The following is a 25,176-nucleotide window of genomic DNA, read 5'->3' as shown; positions in this document are numbered from 1 at the left end:
CTCCAAATGCTCCAAATGGCTCTAACAGCTCTAAATGGCTCCAAATGTTCCAAACGGGCTCCAAATGCTTGACAGCTCCAAATGGCTCCAACAGCTCCAACAGCCTCCAAATGCTTAAGACAGCTCCAAATGATCCAAAAGGCTCCAAATGCTCCAACAGCTCCATCTTCAATTGGTTCCAACTGATTCCAATTACTTTTCTTATCGAACTTGGCATGATTACTGACATGTCTTTATTATTATACATTTTAACTGGCAGTGGTAACGTTTTTTACACCTTTAAGTTATAAGTTTTATTTAGAAATCAGATTTCGATAAATGGTAGATACCATCTGGAAAAAAATATATTAATTTATCTACAAGTTTATACACATACATTTAATTTAAGCCATTATTGTATGTAGCCAGCTTCTCTCAGTTCTTTGAGTATGAAGGATATTTCTTTAATGTTCGAATAGTTTCCTGCACAAAGCGATCCATGTAGTAGTCGTAGCCTGTCAACCAATATGTTAGGATCTTCCCAAGAGGTATAATCAATCTCTTCTGCTGCGTTCATCATCCTTGCATGTTTATAATAAATATTATTATCTCTGGTGGCTATCGTTTTGACACCAACCACAAGGTCACTTTCGTCATCGTGCCAGTGATTAACACAAGCTTGATCAGGATAATTTATTTTATTACGACGTTTCCATCGTTTTGGTCTCAAGCCACCATCACAGTCTTCGATCTTGCATGCTTTTGGTGCTTCAGCACAGTACTCAATCATGTCAGCCTTAGATGTGTCAGCACAGTCTTCGTTCATGCCAGCTTCTGATGTGTCACCACAGTCTTCAATCATGTCAGCATCACAAACTTGATCAGGATAATTTATTTTATTACGTCGTTTCCATCGTTTTGGTCTCAGACCGCCATCACAGTCTTCTATCTTGTCTGCTTTAGGTGCTTCAGTACAGTACTCAATCATGTCAGCCTCAGATGTGTCACCACAATCTTCAATCATGCCAGCTTCAGATGCTTCATCAAAGTTTTCGACCTTGTAAGCTTCAGGTGGTTCTCCATCTTTCACATTTTCATGGAGACGACTAGATATTGAAGTAAATATCTTTTCATTTCTAATGTGGTTGCAACTTCCTTCGTTTTTTTTAAATTTTAAATTATTATCTTGATCTAGATCAGTAATTTTAGCATTAGCTTTTTCGCCTTCGTTCTTCTTCCGCGATGTTGTAGCCCAGTCTTCGTTATCTTTATTCATCTTAATTGTACAGGTCTTGCAATGTCTATCCAAGTAATATCTTCTACCAAAGGATTTCTGACACTGACTGCAATGAAATGGTTTTTGATAAGGACCCAAATTACACTCGCTTCTCTCATGTCGTTTAGCATTCATTCTCAAGGTAAACACCTTGCTACAGTATCTACAGTGATGACTTTTTGATACAGCAACAAATCCCGAATCAGGATTCATATTGGTTACTGAGACTAATGCCAGATGCAAACTAAGAGTTTTAAGTTAGATATAGGTATTACTTAAATAGAATTTTTTAATTATTTCATCAGCGAGAATTAATTTATCTCATTCAAAGGTACTTGTTGGAAGTAGTTCTGCTTTTCAACATCAGATGTCGCCACATGTTACTTACAGGTAAATAATATTTAGTTCTTTTATGCGGGATGCGGGATGCTCACTAACGATCGCAAAAGAAGGATGGCTTCGCTAGACTTCAAGGAGAAGGAAGTTCGTCCTCCCTGTTAGTGCTTCTTAGATTTCTCAGAGATTATTATTATTTGACTGAGTAATGATATTTTTTTTTTATTTTCCACCTGATAAAAATATTACAAGTGTTGATTAAGTAGCAGAAATTCACTAATTACATGTAACCTTGAATAAAATGACATGCCTCATTGAGTAAAAAAATCCTTCATGGAGAGATCAATTTCTCATCTGTAACCAGAAGCACTCGGAGAAAACCATAAGATTTCGAGTCAGGAATAATCAGAAGCACTCGGAGAAAACCATCAAAATATTGTCAAGAATAATAAGGAGCACACGGAGAAAACCACCATAACTTTGACAAGAATAATTCGAAAGCATACGGAGAAACCACCAAAAGTTTTCTTAGATATCATAAAATTACAAAAAGAAATAAAAAAAATTTAAAATAAAAACTAAAAATACAAAAACAAAATCTGGCTTGTACTGGAACTCTAACTTTGCACTACAATGAGATAATTGATAATAATTGATAATAATTTAAAATTTAAAACAAACGAAGGAAGTTGTAACCACATTAGAAATGAAAAGATATTTATTTCAATATCTAGTCGTCTCCATGAAAATGTGAAAGATGGAGAACCACCTGAAGCTTACAAGGTCGAAAACTTTGATGAAGCATCTGAAGCTGGCATGATTGAAGATTGTGGTGACACATCTGAGGCTGACATGATTGAGTACTGTACTGAAGCACCTAAAGCAGACAAGATAGAAGACTGTGATGGCGGTCTGAGACCAAAACGATGGAAACGACGTAATAAAATAAATTATCCTGATCAAGTTTGTGATGCTGACATGATTGAAGACTGTGGTGACACATCAGAAGCTGGCATGAACGAAGACTGTGCTGACACATCTAAGGCTGACATGATTGAGTACTGTGCTGAAGCACCAAAAGCATGCAAGATCGAAGACTGTGATGGTGGCTTGAGACCAAAACGATGGAAACGTCGTAATAAAATAAATTATCCTGATCAAGCTTGTGTTAATCACTGGCACGATGACGAAAGTGACCTTGTGGTTGGTGTCAAAACGATAGCCACCAGAGATAATAATATTTATTATAAACATGCAAGGATGATGAACGCAGCAGAAGAGATTGATTATACCTCTTGGGAAGATCCTAACATATTGGTTGACAGGCTACGACTACTACATGGATCGCTTTGTGCAGGAAACTATTCGAACATTAAAGAAATATCCTTCATACTCAAAGAACTGAGGGAAGCTGGCTACATACAATAATGGCTTGAATTAAATGTATGTGTATAAACTTGTAGATAAATTAATATATTTTTTTCCAGATGGTATCTACCATTTATCGAAATCTGATTTCTAAATAAAACTTATAACTTAAAGGTGTAAAAAACGTCACCACTGCCAGTTAAAATGTATACTAATAAAGACATGTCAGTAATCATGCCAAGTTCGATAAGAAATGTAATTGGAATCAGTTGGAACCAATTGAAGATGGAGCTGTTGGAGCATTTGGAGCTGTTGGATCCATTTGGAACATTTGGAGCTGTCTTAAGCATTTGGAGGCTGTTGGAGCTTTTGGAGCCTTTTGAAGCATTTGAAGCCTTTTTGGAGCTGTTGGAGCCATTTGGAGCATTTGGAGCCATTTGGAATATTTTGGAGCATTTGGAGCTGTCTTAAGCATTTGGAGGCTGTTGGAGCTGTTGGAGCCTTTTGGAGCATTTGGAGCTGTTTGAGCCATTTGTAGCATTTGGAGCTGTTGGAGCCATTTGGAGCTGTCAAGCATTTGGAGCCCGTTTGGACCATTTGGAGCCATTTGGAGCTGTTAGAGCTATTTGGAGCATTTGTAGCTGTTGTAGCATTTGGAGCCTTTTGGAACATTTGGAGCTTTTGGTGTCGATTGATCATTTGGAGCTAAATACATTTTTATTTTTCTTGAGGATATCAGGTAGAACATAATCATTCAGCTTACTTATGAAGTAACTACGTACGGAAAATAAATTATAACTTGTGACTGAACTGTTTATATGGTAAATCGTATCCATTCCGAGGACCTAGAGAAGAAATTCTCTCAAGACATCGGCTGTTACAATTTACAGTTCTGACGATGAGAAGCAAACTGTTAAACACGGTGCCCAGAAACTCTGTCAAGAAGAGGAGGACTATGTTAGTAACGGTTCTGGTTGGTCTCTGTCTAGTATAAACCGATTGGAGCTAAGAATTAGTCATTTCGCTTCTATGTAGGGATAAATGATTATAAGATTGCTGGCTTTCGCAAGTGATCCTGTAGTAGAATAGAAATTATGTAATAAATATTATGTTTGTAAAAAACTTGTGTTTTATTTCGAACCTGTCATTTTTTGAGGCATTTTTACCTAAAAATTAAGATTATTTTTAGCTTCTTCCAGGTTCGTACCAAGAACATTAGTCGATCTAATTAATTAATCGGTATATTGTTTGCAAATTTATTTAATGAATTTTGAACTTTTTCCTGAATTTCTAGGTTAATTATTACGGATTTCCAAGATTACGGTCGTAAATGATTATAGAATGATGGTAGTAGAGGATTTAAAGTCTCTATAAGAGTTGTGAACCTGGTTTATTGAAATTATTATTTTTTATATAAAATTAAATCTTTTGCATCATCCAGGGATCGAACCAATGACATGAATCGATCGAATCAATCAGTATATTTATTTCCAATTTATTTAATGCATTTTGGAATTTTTCCCGAATTTCTAGCTAAATAATTACACAGTTCCAAGATGGCGTCCATATGACAAGATGGCGGGTGTCACAGTAATAATAAATTATTACTGCACTCTAGTGGGTAAGAATGAAACTTACATGGCATCAGCGCACTCTAGTAGTCGATAACAAGATTGTGGCTTCCAGCATATGAAGACAAGATGGCGGACATGACGTCATACTAGGTGACGATATATATGATATTTACAAAGTGGTGGGGGGTCAGTCTGCCAGCAGCCACCACGAGGGAAGGATCGGTCGCCATTTTTATTTTATGTCCTCATCGGGTTCGAACCGCGGACTCCGAGCTCTGTGTCGTTAATGTTTGTTTTTTAAATATTTTTCATTAAAATTTCATTAATTGAATTTTTTTATAATTTTTTAATTTTTTCCGTTAAAATAGGATAGTAAATAAAGACTTTAAAGATGGCGACCATAACGGAAATTGCAACAGTGACGTCATAATTCAAAATGGCGGGGAAAAATGCCGGAAAGTTCGAGAAAACAAAATGACGTCATCCAAGATGGTGGATTCAAGATGGCGGATCCAAAATGGCCGCCGGGGTCAAGGTCAAATATACTATACTACTTGTCCCGTTACGCTTTGTCCCGTTACGCTCATCCAAGATGGCCGTTGTGACGTCCGAGCAATTGGTCAGTGGCTCGGCACCTCGCACCTCAGCCTGAAGCCTGTGCCCGGAGCCCTATTTACATACTACTTTTAGTATATATAATATAGTAGTTTAATTTTATTTTCCTCATTAATTTCTATATTTTAAAAAGAAAAATAGACACACAAGTCAAATAAAAGTGGAAAACATCGGCACGTGTTCCTGAGTGTCCTGCCCTGCAGAGGTCTCTGTGGAGTTATTGCTGGTATCAGAAAACAGTGCGACTTTGGCAGGTCTCTTACGTATCGGCGGGTAAGCAAACCACGCGCATTTACGATCACCTCTCAGTTACACGTGACGGAAGCTTGGACGCGTGTCACTAAATAAAGTGGCCACACCGTCGCGGCGTCATACTGAAATCGCAATATCGTGAAGGACGGACGCGATAGCAGTGTATTGTGTTGCTGAGAATAAGCAGTCTCAAACCGTTGACAAACAAAAATAAACAGTTATGTATTAATTATTGATGGGTAAAATCCCAATTTTCGCGAATCCGAATTACGAATTCGAATCCCAGAGAGTACCTCAAATACACCCCTCGAATCCGAATCTAGGGTCAAATGCCAAACACAACATAATTTACAATAAATGAAAAATATAATTAACTATGACGTTGAAACAGTCTGCCCTTTGAATGGTTGTTTCACAAACTAACTTTCCAGAATCAAACATATTGCAATTTTATTTATTATATTACAAAGTACTTATTTCTTCTGGAAATATTTTGGAAACTTCTATTAACTCCTGGAACATTTTAAGAACTTAATGTAGCCGACATAACATCTTATATGTTCGCCAATATTTAAAAAAAATATCGTTTTAATATTTTCTCATATTCCATGCAGCGAAAATATTTTGAATGTAAAAAAAATAATGCATCCAGCATTGAATGTCTTAACGAATTTCACATTATGACTATTAAGGTAGTTAATGTAATTATTTTTGATTTTCAAACACTATTTTTCATCCCTTGCATTAATATGTAGATGTATAAACTTTTTTTTTGACAAAGATTTGAGGTCACACAAATATTTTATTAATAATTTTCGACGAATTTGATACAAAAAATTTATATATATATTTTTTTAATTTTGAACCCTTGTTTTTACGGTAATATCTCGTTTAATCAAAAATTGTTTCAGCCAAAGGTTTTAGATAAAGTTTAGGCGGTTTACAATACATTATAATGGATTCAATAGTTTATTTATTAAAAAAGTAATGAAATGTGTTTCTACCATCATTATTTTCACATATAATAAATAATTGAGACAAATGTTGTAGATAAACATTATAAGATTTACAAAATATCCAAATAAATTCGATGTCGTGCTTACGAAGGGAGGTATGATTTTTTTTGTCCTCCAACCCTTGTTTTTCCAACCTCTTGCAGTTATGGCTGGTTGTATCAAAACCTTGAGTTGACCATGGTTTTGGAGTCTATGGACCATGAAACGAAAAACTATATAAAAGTTTTCCGAAAGTCGCACCATGGTAACGTCTATAGGTAGTATTTCTTTGAAATCCACTTAAAATTGACCTAGTAAACTTCTGAGGTTATCAGTGTTGAATTTTTAAATTTACTTTATTTCCTCTAATATTTTTCTTCGAATATTTTATCTCGAATATATCGTATCCTTCGAATACTAAGGATTTGACGATATTCGAGTTATTGATTGGTCCATCCCTATCTTAATTATTCCTGGAAATGTATTACCAAACATATGACAGCCATTAATGTTTACAGTTTATGTTTTTTTTTTAATCGACATGTTTGAGAGAAATGTATTCAAAGATCCGGCAGGTCAATGTAGTAAACATATGCGAATAATAAATTGTATTTCCAGTGCACCAGTATAACCATCTTTCGAAAACAATATTGTTAAGCTTATTTCAGTAACGTCTCACTCGCAACGCGTTGAAAAAATTTATTTCTAATCGGGTAGTATGTCACTTCATTCATTTGAATCGCGTCGCGCTGTTCTGATTGCGACATTAGGTGCCCTTAAATGATCAGTCCTATCTGTCAGTCCAAATAATCAGTCCATCCGTCCATCAGCTGATTGTCGTGGCAGACATCTTTGTTTATACTCTTTGGTTAATTGCTATTTCCCCCCCCCCCCCTTTTTCAAACAAAGTGCAATTGCAATTTCAACATGCAAAGTTTCTTCCATATTCTACGATCAAACGATACACCCAACAGCAACAGCGACCACAAGACTGATCATGTGTGAGGGAGGCTTGAGTTCAGTCCAAACTGTCAAGTTAGGACTGAGCAGTCTGAAGTGGGAGCTGTACTGTGGACTGATCGTGTTTAGAGAAGAAGAGATGCGCACACGAGTTGCGTCGACGACACCCGGATGGGTGCGCGTGAAAGCAGTTCTGCGTCGGCCGGGAAGGACTCGGGCCTAGTCTGGCACACATGGAGCGTTATAACGCGCACTTTAGCTAACGTGTGTTATGGAATACTTAGGTGTGGATGAAAGCGTACACATTATTGATCAACGCCTGTTACCATGGGCGTAGATCCCGGGAGGTGGGTGGCAGGAATGTCCCCCCCCCCCCCCAGGAATTAAGAAGCCCCTCACGGGGGGAAGGGGGGGGGGGAGCGCTTGCACTTGCAAACGCATGACTGTGAAACGGGTTTCATATCGAAACTATGTTTTATGGAAATCTTTCTGTATATTTTAAAGTTTTCCTTTTTTTGCATGTATGTAGGCCAAAATATGGGCAGTATACAACATACAAGCACAGTATCCAGATATGTCTTGTGTCGGTTAACCCCACGTGCAAAACATTCGACCCGCGAGGGCCCTCCTGGATATTTTTCGTCCCCCCCCCCCCCCCCCATCCTGCTTGTGATTCATACAGATTTGCTCCCCTGCCTGTTATAACGCGCGTTAGTGGGATACCTAGGCGTGGATGATAGCCCACACATGCTGACACGCGTTATTGCTCAACGCCGATTCCAACCGTGTGTCGAGATTCCCCTCTTCTAACGTGTCACGTAGAACTGTTCAGTTTTAACACATGCTTTCGTGGAAGATAGACCTGCAACCATGGGGGAAGCTGGGTAATATTTATGTTGATTTTCTCAGTGACGAATTGAAAAGAGCGACCTATACTGTGGGATTTGGAATCATCGGAGCACAGGAAATTACATCGCACTATTGTTTTGGCAGACATACTGCCCCGAGGTGCATTCCGATTTTCAGTGCTTTTCAATGGTGTTTCTTGTATAGTATGTGTTCATAATTATACCCGTACCGCATGTTAATCCCTCTCTTAAAACAGGACTGGCGTGACAACGTGGTCTTGGAGCTGTCCGGTACCAGTGTGCGCGTTTTTTTCCGCGCCGGAAGGGAACACTTGGGATCCGCGCGCCGGCCGCTAAACGCCTCGACGCCCTGCATATTCATGGTGGACGCCTGGGCAGAAAATTACCCGAGACGGCGCGGAGAGTGTGAAGGGCCGTGGAAGGAGCAGGATGCGGGGGGAAGGGGTGTTTTACGAAAAAAAAAAAAAATTAAAACCGCGCTGTGGAATCACTCGGCGTGAAAGTCCTCCCATTGTTGGAAGTTGTAGCGGCTGCGCTTCCTCGGGGCTTGACGGCGGCCTTCTGTTCGCCGGTGTGCTCGAGGTGTGCCGAGGTGTGCTCGAGGTGTGCCGAGGTGTGCTCGAGTCGCGTGCGTTGCACAGGAAAATAATTTTTTTCTGTACGTTTACTAAAAATTCCTTTTTAAACCAGTTGACAATAAATGGTTGCAATAAATACTACATTAAAAATATTGTGAATTTGTACAACAAATTACAATGGTTATTTTTTTCATATCATGAAATGCGTTTTTCGGAAACAACGCTACTGAATAATTAGCGCATAATTTTTTTTGTGTTTCATACAATTATACATTATTTAAATCATGGAATATATAATTGAATATTAAATAATTGGAATTAATTTTTTTATAATGCATAATTATTAATGCGCGCAGTTACTGGGAAGTTGTTCGGGGAACAGTGTACAATTAACATTGAGTAATTTATGGGTACTGGGACAACGCAAAGCATAAATGCTCGGGCAAGAATCCAAACTCGGTATTACTGTGAACTTATTTTTTTTTGTAGCGATACAGTTGAATTGCTTTCATTTAAATGTGCAAATTTACACATATCTAACATCTTTCATAGTTATTTTAAAACCATTTTACAAAAAACAAAAAAACAGTATGCCTTCCACCTCCACCTGCAGAGTCCGACTGTGTTTGCGAGATGCAGAAGTCGAGACATTAACGTTTTGGGTTTGCTAGCCTATCAACCCATAGAGTTTCCACCATTAGTCTGCGACATTTACAATATTGGCTATAATTCTGGCGTTCTACGGCGGTCTTGTTCCCAAGACCCTGTGATTATTTCACGGGGGAAAAATAAATAAATCACAGTTTTCCGTAGTTTTCTTTTCCCGACCGAATCTTTAAATCTGATTAGTCAACCGTTGTGTTACGTTGACTGCGTTGTACTTCTGCATACACTATATTGGGGTTTGTTAACCGCCGGAGATATTAGTTTCACCGGTCAGACCTAATGGTTGGTCCTCTGAATACCTGACAACCTCGTGGTCACGCATGTGGTAACATATTTTGAAACCGACAATTTCCATGCATTTGTAGGATAATTACTAAATTAGTTTCTTTTTTGTCCGCCTCCTCTTCGAGTTCACCCTCCATGCCGATTTATTTTTGTTTCTCTTATTCCAGATTTTTTTTATGAAGAAATGTTTCGATAATGTTATGTTAGAAGAAAATTTCGTATTCGATACTCAGCTTTGGTAACCCAGGACATAAACATGTAGTGAGTGACTACGACACGATTAGTGAAGCAAAGAAATTAAATTACAAACACGTGCTTCATACTGTAGCACGTATGTGAAGACGTAACGTGCTACAAAACACTTATTGCGGTGCTTGTGCAGTGGGACTTTCGAAGTTATTGTCACAGAAAACAATAACTTGATGCCAACATGGCGGGAGGACCCGGGTATTCAAGCTCATATTCGCCGCTATGTTGGGCCATTGCGATCTTTATTGCGTGTTGTCGTCTAAGTTGTCAGCTGTTTGTAAATAGAAAAGTATATTTCAATCAATTATTTTTTAGTTGGTGCAATGTCATCGCGGTTATTCACTAACAGTTAATTATTCTCTATGTTTACAGAGTTATGATGTCCACATTATGAAAAGTCAGGGAATTCGGAATTTGTCAGGGAAAGTTGGGGAATTTTTTATGAAAATTCCCCTGTGATTGTAATTTGAGGGGGAAATTTTTGCTCCACACTGCCATCATCCACTGTTGAAAACATTTTTTTTCCCCGATGGTTTTTAGTGCACAATAATACATACTGTAAGATGGCGTATTGAAGGTTCTGTTTGAATTTTTTTTGTTATAAGATTCTAGGCCCGATATGAGGATTGTAAAATCTGAATTTTCTTTATTTATTTTATAAAACTGCAAAATAAGTAAATTATACAAAAAATGGTAAGGTAAATTTTAGATTTTGGTCAGGGTAAAGTCAGGGTTTGGACAACCCGACAGTTGTGAAATGCACAACGTCGGTATTCTCAAAAAGAAACTAGAAATATCTGTGGCAACCCCCAGCAGGCGTAACGCACTTCGTCACCGCTCCCTGGTTGGAGGTCCACACAATCAAAAACAAATCTTTTTAACTAAACGAGAAAGCATTCATATTTTCGAAAAAGATAACTCCCGAGAGCGATGGTACAAAAAAAACAGCAGAGTAAGTACTGAAATGACGAAGTACGGAATTAGGTATGAGAAATAGGTACTGCTACTATTAAATACTGCTAAATTAATGTACTAAAGCGCAAAAAACAAATTTATTATTACCAAAATGCAAAAGGTATAAATAACTTTACCAATAATCATTTCTACATGGCTGTGATACCAGTGATAAAAAAACTATCTAAAGGAATAAAATGCCAAAAAATCTAATGACAGATTATGTACTATGAAAAAGTTTTATAAAAAAGGATGACCTTAAAATATTACAACATTAACTAAAATTACTAAGATAAAATGCAGTCTAACTATAAATATTAACCTGGGGGAACAAATATCTCACTCCACTATCTTAAATAGAATTACTAAAAGTATTCTTCAAAAACGAAATGCTATTCATGGTGTCAAATTCCCTAAACAATTGTATCAGTTCTTTGCTAGCATAAGTGAGGCATATACTTTTAACCAACTCACAGTTGACGACAAATATCCCAAAATAAGTAATACTCCTCGGAGGCGGAGAGGCAGAAGGCAGAATGACGGATTGGCGTAGAGGCGGAGTGGCGTAGAGGCGTAGAGGCGGAGTGGCGTAGAGGCGGAGTGGCGTAGAGGCGGAGTGGCGTAAAGGCGGAGTGGCGTAGAGGCGGAGTGGCGTAGAGGCGGAGTGGCGTAGAGGCGGAGTGGCGTAGAGGCGGAGTGGCGTAAAGGCAGAGTGGCGTAAAGGCAGAGTGGCGTAAAGGCAGAGTGGCGTAAAGGCAGAGTGGCGTAAAGGCAGAGTGGCGTAAAGGCAGAGTGGCGTAAAGGCAGAGTGGCGTAAAGGCAGAGTGGCGTAAAGGCAGAGTGGCGTAAAGGCAGAGTGGCGTAAAGGCAGAGTGGCGGATAGGCAGAGTGGCGGATAGGCAGAGTGGCGGAGAGGCAGAGTGGCGGAGAGGCAGAGTGGCGGAGAGGCAGAGAGGCGGAGAGGCAGAGTGGCGGAGAGGCAGAGTCGCGGAGAGGCAGAGTCGCGGAGAGGCAGAGTGGCGGAGAGGCAGAGTGGCGGATTGGCGTAGAGGCGGATTGGCGTAGAGACGGAGAGGCAGAGTGGCGGATTGGCGTAGAGGCGGAATGGCGTAGAGGCGGAGAGGTGGGGTGGTGGAGAGGTGGGGTGGCGGAGTGGCGGAGAGGCGTAGAGGCGGAATGGCGTAGAGACGGAGAGGTGGGGTGGCGGAGAGGCGGAGAGGCGTAGAGGCGGAATGGCGTAGAGACGGAGAGGTGGGGTGGCGGAGAGGCAGAGTGGCGGAGAGGCAGAGTGGCGGAGAGGCAGAGTGGCGGAGTGGCAGAGAGGCGGAGTGGCAGAGTGGCGGAGAGGCGGAGTGGCAGAGTGGCGGAGTGGCAGAGTGGCAGAGTGGCGTAGAGGCGGAGAGGCGGAGAGGCAGAGTGGCGTAGAGGCGGAGAGGCGGAGTGGCGTAGTGGCGGAGTGACGTAGTGGCGGAGTGGCGTAGTGGCGGAGTGACGTAGTGGCGGAGTGGCGGAGTGGCGTAGAGGCGGAGTGGCGTAGAGGCGGAGAGGTGGGGTGGCGGAGAGGTGGGGTGGTGGAGAGGCGGAGTGGCGGAGAGGCGTAGAGGCGGAATGGCGTAGAGACGGAGAGGTGGGGTGGCGGAGAGGCGGAGAGGCGTAGAGGCGGAATGGCGTAGAGACGGAGAGGTGGGGTGGCGGAGAGGCAGAGTGGCGGAGAGGCAGAGTGGCGGAGAGGCGGAGTGGCGGAGAGGCGGAGTGGCGGAGAGGCGGAGTGGCAGAGTGGCAGAGTGGCGGAGAGGCGGAGTGGCGGAGAGGCGGAGTGGCAGAGTGGCGGAGAGGCGGAGTGGCAGAGTGGCGGAGAGGCGGAGTGGCAGAGGGGCGGAGAGGCGGAGTGGCAGAGTGGCGGAGAGGCGGAGTGGCAGAGTGGCGTAGAGGCGGAGAGGCAGAGTGGCGTAGAGGCGGAGAGGCAGAGTGGCGTAGAGGCGGAGAGGCAGAGTGGCGTAGAGGCGGAGAGGCAGAGTGGCGTAGAGGCGGAGAGGCAGAGTGGCGTAGAGGCGGAGAGGCAGAGTGGCGTAGAGGCGGAGAGGCAGAGTGGCGTAGAGGCGGAGAGGCAGAGTGGCGTAGAGGCGGAGAGGCAGAGTGGCGTAGAGGCGGAGAGGCAGAGTGGCGTAGAGGCGGAGAGGCAGAGTGGCGTAGAGGCGGAGAGGCAGAGTGGCGTAGAGGCGGAGAGGCAGAGTGGCGTAGAGGCGGAGAGGCAGAGTGGCGTAGAGGCGGAGAGGCAGAGTGGCGTAGAGGCGGAGAGGCAGAGTGGCGGAGAGGCGGAGAGGCAGAGTGGCGGAGAGGCGGAGAGGCAGAGTGGCGGAGAGGCAGAGTGGCGGAGAGGCAGAGTGGCGGAGAGGCAGAGTGGCGGATTGGCGTAGAGGCGGAATGGCGTAGAGACGGAGAGGTGGGGTGGCGGAGAGGCGGAGAGGCAGAGTGGCGGATTGGCGTAGAGGCGGAATGGCGTAGAGACGGAGAGGCGGAGAGGCAGAGTGGCGGATTGGCGTAGAGGCGGAATGGCGTAGAGACGGAGAGGTGGGGTGGCGGAGAGGCGTAGAGGCGGAATGGCGTAGAGACGGAGAGGTGGGGTGGCGGAGAGACGGAGAGGTGGGGTGGCGGAGAGGCAGAGTGGCGGAGAGGCGGAGTGGCGGAGAGGCGGAGTGGCGGAGAGGCAGAGTGGCGTAGAGGCGGAGAGGCAGAGTGGCGTAGAGGCGGAGAGGCAGAGTGGCGTAGAGGCGGAGAGGCAGAGTGGCGTAGAGGCGGAGAGGCAGAGTGGCGGAGAGGCGGAGTGGCGGAGAGGCGGAGAGGCAGAGTGGCGGAGAGGCAGAGTGGCGTAGAGGCGGAGAGGCAGAGTGGCGTAGAGGCGGAGAGGCAGAGTGGCGTAGAGGCGGAGAGGCAGAGTGGCGTAGAGGCGGAGAGGCAGAGTGGCGGAGGGGCAGAGAGGCGGAGTGGCAGAGTGGCGGAGAGGCAGAGTGGCGGAGAGGCAGAGTGGCGGAGAGGCAGAGTGGCGGATTGGCGTAGAGGCGGATTGGCGTAGAGACGGAGAGGCAGAGTGGCGGAGAGGCAGAGTGGCGGATTGGCGTAGAGGCGGAATGGCGTATTGACGGAGAGGTGGGGTGGCGGAGAGGCTGAGAGGCGGATTGGCGTAGAGGCGGAATGGCGTAGAGACGGAGAGGTGGGGTGGCGGAGAGGCGGAGTGGCGGATTGGCGTAGAGGCGGAATGGCGTAGAGACGGAGAGGTGGGGTGGCGGAGAGGCGGAGAGGCAGAGTGGCGGATTGGCGTAGAGGCGGAATGGCGTAGAGACGGAGAGGTGGGGTGGCGTAGAGGCGGAGTGGCGGAGTGTTGGAAAGAGGTGAGAGAGACGGAGAGACGCTCGCTCGCGGGGGTTGTCGCCGCGCCGGGGGGCAAGCAGACCGCCCTGCGCTCCCCCCGAGAGCGCGGGGAACAAATAGCCGGCCGCGACCCCCCGCCGCCGAGCGGCCAGGACCGCGGCGTCGTGGGCGTGATGCGAGTGGGCGGCGGAGCCCCTCGCCGGCATCTCCAACTAAGCATTACCGTTGTCGTGATCTGTGCGCATCACAGGTTACCCTCGAATTGTATTAATTGTATACTTGTAATCATACGCGTGTAAACTGACAACGTAGCAGATAAGGTGTTTTCTTAATTTCGTGCCTTACCGACTGACTGGAAACACTGGATAAGAACAGTGAAACTTCATTAATATAAACTCATTATTACAAAACTCACATTAAAATTTTTTTACATCACCTATAAACTACATAAGAGTTATAATTATAAATAATGGTTCTAATACAAAAGTATGGTTATTATGCAATACAAAGTTGTTTTTGTTCCAAGAACTAATTACATGTAATAAAGGAGGGTTAGTACAAATATCCCAGAATAATGTATAGAAACAATTTAAAGTTTCAACTAAAATAATTCTGATGACATTGTTTAGATTTGTGTATGTTGTGAAAAAAAAACATAGATGATACACAATTCCCAAAAATTTTATACATGTATTTTTGTGGGTATTTTATAAACCTTTGCTCTAGTCTTCTGTCTTAAATCCTCTAAAAACTACCTTATATGAATTTGAGCTACAAGTGTAGCCATCCTAAATTGTATTTTACAATCTCTAAAAATAGTACACTTGTGCTGTATAAAAATTTGTGCATTTTCCTTGGAGCAATTCTATAAATGTTTTTTGTGTTATGCATGTACAAAATGAAAATTATATATACCTATTTTATTCGAAATATTTTAAGAACTTAATGTAGCCAAAATAACATCATGTATGTTCATCAATATTAAAAAAAAGATGGATTTAACATTTTCTCGTACTTCGTGTAGCAAAAATATTTTGAATGTTTTTAATTTTTTTTAAATTTTTAAATTAATGGATTTAGCATTGAATTTCTCAACGAATTTCATTATATGCCTGGTAAGGTAGTCATGCAATTAGTTTTGATCTTCAAACACTATTTTTCTTCCCTTGCACCAATACGTGGTCGTATAAATGTTTTGGGATGAAGGATTAAGGTAATATTAAGATAGTTATTAATAAATTCTAAAGAATTTGATAATAAATAAAATTATTTAATAATTTAACCCCTGTTTTTACGGCAATACTTCGTAATTTACGGTAATAGTTCGTTTCATCAAAAATTGTTCCAGCCGAAGGTTTTAGATTAAGTTTATGCGTTTTACAATAAATTATAATGTACATGAATGTAAATGTATAAAAAAAGTAATGACATTTTCTTTTTATACTATTTTTATTTCCACCCATTACAGTAATGGTTTTTTATCATCAAAAATTGTTTCAGACAAAAGTTTTAGCTAAAAATTATGAGAATAATACATAATTTGTACGAATTTGATGTGCATATGAAGGTTGTTATGAATTTTTTTTTGTTCTCCAACCCTTGTTTTTTCAACTTCTTGCAATTATTTTTGGTCGTATCAAAAACCTTTTCCGACAGAATATATTGGCATTACTCCTACGAGTTATAATATGTTCAAATGGATATGATATTTTCTATATTATGGGAGTTACAGCGTTTTTTTCTGTTTTACAAAAAACCTTCCCCATTTCTACCTCTTCGGTCAGATATTGCCCATTAACGAACTTAACAGAGATTTTCCACTACTATATGTATGTATCAGTTAGTAAGTGATTTGTGAAATATTGTGACAGTTGTCATGTCCACAAAATTGTGATATATAATATATATTTAACCTTTTAGTTGACTATGGTTTTGGGGTCTATGAACCATGACACGAAAAACCATATAAAAATTTTCCAAAAGTTGCATAATGGTAACGGCTTCAATTGGTAGTATTTCTTTGAAATCTACCTAAAATCGCTTGGCGTTATGTCAGGTGAACGTGGAGGCCAGCGAAAATTAGCTCTGTCGTCTCGACCATGAACGACCAATCCAACGGTCAGGGACTTTGAAGTTCAACCACTCTCTTACAAAGAGATTCCAATGGGGAGGGGCTCCATCCTGTTGCCAAATAAGTTTACAGGTTCACGCTTTAGTAATTGTGGAAATATCCATTCTTTCGCGCTGCAAGCGAAAAAATAACAAATCAGTATTCGCCCATGCGCTTATCTAAAACTGTTTGAGTTACTCTTTAATTGTGATACTCAATAATTGTGACCTTGAACTAACACTGTAAAACAAGTACAGTTGATACTATTTAATTTTATAACTGGTACATTATTTTATGGACAGATTGTATATTTTACTTTATTTTAATTTTTCTGAGAAATTATCTAAAAAGTGTGATTAAATTTTGTAATTAGTTTGGTTTACATAAACTTTGTTATTGCAAAGTGACAAAATTATAGTCACTTCAAGTATGTATTATGGAGGAATGACTATTTAGAAATGTACAGTCATTTATTTCGCGAAAATAGTTGGTCAATATATTTTTCAAAGCATTGTACCTTTTTCTTACTGTTATAACAAATCATTTTGTTTTGCGTAGTAAAGAGCGGGAAAAACACCTCTGCCCTATTGATGCCAGCATTGTGTATTACTAGATAACTGCATGTTCTCGCTATTGTGTGGTACTTGGCTATTCTCCACACACTTGTACATGTCTTTCCTTCATTGGCTGCTGCCACATACTACCTTCTGTCTGGAATGCTAGTGGTTGGGTCATGTGGATTCTCGTTATTTTTTAAATTGAAATCCTGCATTTCAGAGTGCCAAAGACCCAAGATTTAATGCAAATTTTATTCAGATGTATAATAATGGTATCATGTTTAAACTGTATCCAAATGATAACGTATATTTCGCAGGTTTTTATTATAACAAACAGTTGAAAACTGAGGTTGCAGAAGTCTTAACATTTATTTTTTTCTTTGAATATATGTAGCTATATTTAACAAAATTAGGTGTTGAGATTTATGGCAGGTCGATTGGATTGTTTGATACAGACTTCGATACACTTCGCTCTTGATAAGAACTAATTATTTTTTCTTATTGGCCCAGATCGGCGAGGGAAACTCGTTCTGTGCCCAACTTATTCGACGAGAAAACTACTACTGTAATTCATAAAATTACTTGTTTCGTCCTGAAATCATTACTCCATTTAAAAACACGTTCATTGCAATCGTAACAGTTGAAAGATATGGGCTGCGAAATAATTTGGCGGAAAATTTCCAACTGAAAACGTAACTGTATTACAGTGGTGTAAAGCCAAAATTGTTAGATAATAGTACTGCAGGGACCTCGGATTTGTATCGTCATGCTTGGTGCTAGTCTGTAACTTGTGCGCCTGTTCTGCGATTCAGCTGTGCCGTTAGCAAGACGAGAGCTCGTCAAGATGGCGGACTCGCGTGCAGATTCTATCACGTGGATTATATGAATTTGCGTGGTTAACGTATTCGCGTATTTGAGTGAAAATAATCGGAAATCAGTGAAATCACTTTATACGGTCGTGGCAACCGATCGCCGTGACAAACAGCCGAGGAGTTACGACCTTTTGCACCTCGCGAGTTTTAGGGGGTGGGGGAAGCGAACTCCCTTCATGGACGCCGAATGAGTTGTCGGCGTGTCGACGCCGTGTTCCACGCGGCTCTCTAATAACATTACGTGAAACGACCGGTCCGTGGCATCACGAACATACTTTAGAAACAAGGGAAATTTTCGAAATATGCCCTCCCCCCTTACCCTCTTTAACCTCGGGCGCGTCATAATAAAACGGCCGGCGCCCTGCTGTCGAGGGCAGCTGGCTCGCAGCGGCGACGAGTGGGTGGCGCCGAGCCTGGCTCGTAGTTTACGACGACGCCCGGCCGGAGAACACGGCTCCGAGGCGCGCATGAGCGGCAGGGCCCGGTTTATGAGCGCCACGCGGTCTGGGGTCGAGGCGCATGTCGTTCTCGTGGCAATCCCCGGCGTCGCGCGCGTGTTTTCATTACTTTTAGGACCGCGTTCACTTTCCCCCGCAGCGAGCCGGACACAGCATCTGCGTCGCCTCCTCATCCCTTCAAGTCCATGCAGGATCTGCGTCATCCTCCCAGTCGGAGGTGTCTTGGGTTTTAGCTGGTTATCATCTTTATGAAGGAAGAAAAATTCCGAATTTGGGACTATCGAAGCGAACAAGATGTTCAGCGTCAGGGAAAACTGGGAAAATATGGAAATGTCAGGCCATTTTTTAAAATTTTCTATAATTCAAGAAGGCCGGGTAAGGATACCCCAGTTAATTAAATAGAGTTTCATTTCTTAACAAATAGTTACACTTTTTCTTAAATGATAACAATTAAAATGTTTGTCCACAAATAACCTCACCTTCGTAATCCACATTTTACTGACCCCACTGGGAGTTCGGTTCGACAGTGGCTCTTTTTTTGTGCTGCTCTTGCTTATCGCCCATACCGGCCACAACACACTGCCTCGCACTTCTCACTGCTCCGATCTTCGCAAATGATCCTCGGTGCCCGCTATCGCTCGCCAAGGGTCACTCACCCTCTTCACTTCACTGCTCTCGCAGGTCGCTGCGAGGATTCGCCAGTGGTCGGCGTCGTCTGATGCACCTTCAAAGTTCCGCACTGGAAGGACTCGCAGTCCTCCGAAGTGTCCCCTGACTTGACACTAGAAGCTGCGGAAACAGTGGCGTCCTTGTCACGCCACCTCATCGACGGTGCTCTCGGGTCGCTCATGATGCACCAGCCCCTACTCTTGGACTCCTAGACGGGGTTGTGGTTCTCAGAAAGCAGCCCGCTAACGGAGTCAATGTACTGTTAGGAGGAGGGAAAAGGGGAGGGATGGGCATTTCTTGGGTCGCAGCAGGGTTTCCCTATATACAAGCGCAGCCAGTGCGCAGCTTTAGACATCTTAACAATACGTAGCGCGACAGTTAACACCAAAATAGTGATCTGCAGTGCAATTGTGGAGAAACATCAGTAGGAATCGCAAGAAAACAATAACAGTGATGTGAAAACCAACAACTTGGAGGTCCCGTCGCCCTAAGTGTGTGTGTCCTGTTCCGGGTCATTATCTTATATTTACTTTTACGTGGTTAAACTTGCTGACTTTAGTTTGGCTGAACTTTCACTAAATAAAAATACATAGGCTATTGGAATATAAAACTGGAAGCAGAAGCCACAAACATTGCTTTTAAACAAAAACAATTGAGTTATTTATTCCATTTGTTTCTCATCCATACTGTACGAAAATTATAAAAATTCAACTTTGCCAACTAATTTTAAACATATCTGGAACGGTTCATACACCCCTAACCCACACACCGTGTGACGTTAAGTCCTTTCATATTGTGACGTGACTCCGTCAGACGTCCCGCGTACACCTATACACAACACAATAAATAACCTATAACATTGGGGGGAGGTAGTACTGTAGCTCGTTGGTAGGCATGGTACTCGAGACCAAGTCTTCTCCCTATACAGGAAGTGTAGGGTATAATTTATGCACTGAAAAGAGACATGATTAGTTCATTCAAGCACAGATTTTATTTACTAATCCAAATATGAGAAGCACAATAAACAAACTCTGAGAAATAAAAAAAAAAGGTTAACAAAAGAATTAATAACAAATAAGTTATCAAGTAGATTCACGAATAAATAAATACATTAAATACACATTAAAGTGACGTCAGCCGGCAAACAATTATCACTACAACAACATGGCCGTTTTCTCGTCGTCGCAGCTCCGCTGAGGAATAGTATACTTCCCAGTTACCACTACCTACATGCTTATAACCAGACGTCGATTTTTCCCAAAACCAAATAATAAATAATAGGGATGGAATAATACTACATTATTTCTTAAAAGATTAAGACGAAGATCGTCCAAGAAATGATCGTGGCGAACGAGCCATGGCCAACCACTTACCCTCTGACTTGAGGCGAAGAAAAGTTGTTTCAAACCGACGTGGACCCGGCTTCCAGAGAGGTCCCCAGGCAAAAAGCCTCGGCCCCTCCCTGGAAGGAGGTTTTAACTACAAAACTGGGCCACTCCGGAAGAAAAAAAAAAAAAAACACGAACACCGGGAAAACTTTGCCACGGGGAAACTGGCTGTCCCCCCCTTCCCACAAGGAAAAATGCAAAACAAGTGAAGTCAGCTGTTCCTTCTGCGCAGGCGCGAGCGAGTTTCCCCCTCCCCCTCTTGCGCTGCTCGATTGTTTTTTTTTTTCAGTCTACGTTTCCAAAGTCGGACGCCAGATGGCAACACTAATCAGGACAGAGTCCTCGAAACGAGTACACGAAGCTGAAAATGACAGAGACAAACAAAATCAACGTTACACAGCGGGTTTTTCTGGAACGGCGTGTTGCAACCTCTCAGCGGGCCCTGGCCAGCGACCCGCGAGAATTAGCTAACCACGCAGCCTCGCAAAAGCCCGCGGTGCCTGTAAACTAATGTCGCAGCAACCTATATTCCAATACCCGCGTGTTTAAATCAACCGGCCGAGCCTGGAAACGTGCACGTACACCAACACGTAAACCTGACGAGAAACAAAAGTAAAATAAAATTTAAGAAAAAAAAAATAATGAAATTTCCAGACCGCGACAATATGAAACTTTCCAGGTTCTGCAGTATAACGACGCCAATAACGTAATTTCCTAGCCAATCACGTTCGACACGCGTGACGACAGCGCGTCCAAATTAGCGGGCGCGACAGACTTTCCGATCAGGAATATTTTATATTTCCATCGCATCGCGGGCGCGAAGTCACAGGAATGAGGGTCAGATTTGTTTTCGTAAAATGGTTTGACTGGTTATTGGTAATAAATACTAATATAATGTTTAGTTTACTACATTTGTTTGCGAAAGTTTTGAAATGTGTTCACACAGAGTGATTTTTCCCAGTGAATGTTAAATTTGAATCATACCTATTTCCGTCATACATTTTGATATAAAAACAAGAGCACGTACACTTAGCACACGCGAAAGAAGTGACAATTCTTTGACAATTCAATTCAAAGTCTATCGTAAGGGATAAAACGGCAGAGAGAGATAGAATGAATGACTGCATAGGGATTGCTCCCCTTTTATTTGTTAACCCAGCCCTCTTAGTCGTAGGCTTTACCGGCCTGGGGCCCCACGGGCATGGATACGGATACGCCGTATACGCGAAACAGGAAAGGTGTTAGATATCCAGCAATGTCCAGGGGCTGAGGCTACCCATCCCAGCATATACACCACCGTCACCCCCTGTCTCACTCAGCTAACCAGACAATTGGCTGCGTCCTAAGCTCTTAGAAGTTATCAGCATTGCTGGCGCCTACCCCGTTCTCCCACATCACACTGGGACCCCTCAATCACCCAGTGAACTCGTGGTCCGTTGGAGGCCTATCCAACCTCTTCTAGCTGTCGAGGCTAGTACCGGAGCTGTGTCGTCGCTCACCACGTCGACTCCGCATCGGACTAGAGCACCCTTGGAGCCTGCTCCAAGCGATCGGAGCACCCCTACCAAGTTCCAGTCCTACCCAATCAAAATCCAGGGCCTTGGAGAAAACTTCAGCGGGACACAATTCAATCTTTCATGGATTCTTCCCGTACTACTACCAACTGGGCGTATATGTGGAATGAGACCATTCGCCAACAGGCTAGCCGACCGCCACTCTTCAGAATCACTCCACTGGATGACCTCGTCTCCTCGGACTACCCTCTGACCTGCCGTACCTCGGCCCGACAGATTTACAGCCGATTAAGGCCCGGACGTGCCTGAATTCATCCGGCGGCGACCGCAGAGAGCCCTGGCTAGAAATGACAGTCCACAAGAACTTGATGGCTGTCATTGATGACATTGATGGCTGTCGTATGTGTGGTGCATATGTAATGGCCAGGGAAAAAAAATGTGTTCAATCGTTTATTTTTGTTTGTGACGCGGGTCAGAACCACATGTTCACAATGCGGAGATGCTCATGCTGTGTTGTCGCGTCGCTGTGACTCCAGCACGGCGTGGGCGCCTCGTGCCAGAGCTGGCATGAATGGGCCGACGCCCCTGTCGGTGGGGGGGGGGGGGAAGCTTCGTTAATTAGCCGAAGACCGGGGGTCGTAAAGACCCGCCCGTGGCGACTCTGTACGGGGGCGAGGCGCCTCCCCCCCCCCCCCACCCTCCGCCAAAGGCAACTCGGCCCACAGCGGGGACCTCTGGCCGGCCTCTTCACCTTCTTCAACGTGGTTCTTTGTGGTACTGTCGTTGCCGGCCTCCTCATAGTCCAGGAAACGAAGACTTATAAATGCACAAACCTCGAAAAAATTAGTCTAAAGCTGAATTTTTGCACAGTGGGATAAAATCGACTACACCTAACAACATACCGAAAGTATACCTCTGTAGACCTTGTGCGTCCGAAAACGTGCAGTTAAGTCCTAGGTGACAGCGACTTACAACAGTTTCTTTAACGTAGACTCTCCATAAACTTGTGAAAATAATCTAGAAACGCTATTGTACATATTAATGTTAAAAAATTTTTCCAAAGTATTAACATTGTTACGATTTATTAAAATGAAAATAATAAATCGTGACGTGGGAAACTACTGGGTTCGTAAATGGATAGCCCAATTAAAGATTTTACTACACAGTTTTATTGATTGCCACTATTTACATCACTAACAAATAATCTTCTAAAAATGCCTAATAATCAATTACACTTAAAAATGTTTATTCCCCAGTAACTCGGTTTTTACACACCGCACACCTCGCTGGGCCGCACCTCTGGCGGCACCCCTCGTGGACCTCTGTCGCGGGACTCCGTCGCCGCACTCCGTCGCCGTCGCACTCCCTTTCGCCGAGATTCCGCTCGACGCTTCGTTCGGGACTATCGCCGCACCCGCGGCACTCTCGCCACCCAACTATCGCCGAGAAACTTGCTCTTTAAATTTAAATTGGTCTTTTATTTCTTTAGATTTAAATTGGTATTTTTGTTGAGAGTGGCAGGAAATTCAGCTTTGGTCAAGTGTCTCAGCGATTGAAAGGTTTATTTGGTGAGCTGACGAGAGCGCGCGTGTCGCAGGACGTGGCGGCGCGCGGCCTGGACCTGCCGCGCGTGGACTGGATCGTGCAGTACAACGCGCCGTGCTCCGCCGCCGACTACGTGCACCGCGTGGGGCGCACGGCGCGGGCCGGCACCGCGGGCTCCGCCCTGCTGTTCCTCGAGCCCGCCGAGGCCGCCTTCGTGGGCCGCTTGGAGGACCGCACCGTTAGGTGACACCATGGAGCTAATATACAGTAATACATCTGGAGAGGACATGGGAAGGCCAGCAAAGGATGCGAGGTGAAGCCGGGTATCGGCGTTTATTCCCTGCTTCCTACGCTGGAAGAAAACGAAAACGAGCCAAACTTGTCTCGCGCGGCCGTAAAATCCTCCAAACTAAACTCGCAACAGCTCCGAAACTATCAAAACAATCAAACTGAAAATTTTACTGGATTATCTGTAAACATTCTTCCCCACACCGCTTTAATCTTTTTTTCGAAACATGAATACTTTCATTTTTAAAAATTAAATACCTATTTACTGCCAAATTTTTTTGTGAATACGCAGAGTAAATTTCAACATCGAGGAAAAATTTTTGTTTGCAACTATAGGTGGGGGACACCTGCGTATGAAATTAGGAAGAAGCTTCAAATTTTATTTATATACCACTCTTGACGCATTCAACCCCATACTTTTATTTTTACAGAGAGTTGAAGTGGGAATAATGTTTCAGTGGGTAACACTACCGACATATGTCTTCGTAACGCACTTCTTTTTGTTATTATACTTCTCAAATTTTATAATTTCATACACAGCGTTTATAAAAAACTAATTCTTACTTACTTCATTTAATCTATTACAAATCTCTTGTAATATACGTGTATTAGTAGAAGTTAGAAGTATTTTCAATATCATGTTCATGTTCCAGTCTACTTACTCAACCAACGTAACATGCAAACCTTAGCTAAACACTGGTAGAGAATTGTTTGTAATAACTGTAATGCTATGCATATACTGACAATGTAAGAAACTTTCAATTTTATTAATTGTTTGCATAAGAATTAATAATTTTAAAAAAGCATAGAATAGGCCTTTATAGACTGAAAACCTTTCACGTAGTTTCAAGTAGCGTACATAAAAGTTTTTAAATATATATAATTACCAAATATTGTTGAATATATTTAACATTTTTATACATGTTACAACACATATAATAACAAGCCTATATAGGATATAAAAAGACAGACGCCAAATTTTAGCATTTTGTATTTCTTTTCTCTGTGTGAATAAAATAACAGTTCTTAACGTAGTTGCTAATACATACTGTACTATATTTCTTAAAAAAATACGAAAACCCCTGACATCGTCACCATAACAATGATAAATTTGCAAAATAATTAAGGCACGTCTTTTAATGCTACGAAGCACACTTTTAAGAGAAATGTTTTAAACTTATGTTGGGATTTATCTAATATCTTAAAAGCATTGTGAAACCGTTCCTTTGAGGGAAACCTTAATATACCGAACACCATATCATCCTTTAATCGAGTTAGATTTTCGCTTCTTAAGACCCATTTGTCTTCAAAATGCACTGTACACAATGCATGGTTCGGAGACGCAGTCCAATTTTTCCGCTTTGTCGCTTTTTCCCAGATCTGTCGTTGATCGTCACGTTTTGGAAATCTATGAAAAAAGTAAAGAATTATACTTACAACTGAAACAACT

The 25,176-nt window shown here is 42.7% G+C and overlaps 1 protein-coding gene across 1 annotated transcript in view; it reads left to right on the top strand.

The window, feature by feature from the left end:
• The window catches only part of LOC134538474 (probable ATP-dependent RNA helicase DDX31), a 135,174-nt gene that overhangs the window by 48,210 nt on the left and 61,788 nt on the right, over positions 1-25,176 (top strand). Inside the window, exon 8 of the mRNA XM_063379810.1 lies at positions 23,491-23,681. Coding sequence (XP_063235880.1) covers positions 23,491-23,681 — 191 coding nt within the window. The remainder of the gene's footprint in view (positions 1-23,490; positions 23,682-25,176) is intronic.

This window comes from Bacillus rossius, chromosome 1, assembly GCF_032445375.1.
Source record: "Bacillus rossius redtenbacheri isolate Brsri chromosome 1, Brsri_v3, whole genome shotgun sequence".
NCBI classification, from domain to species: domain Eukaryota; kingdom Metazoa; phylum Arthropoda; class Insecta; order Phasmatodea; family Bacillidae; genus Bacillus; species Bacillus rossius.
This window is presented reverse-complemented; position numbering and strand designations above follow the sequence as displayed.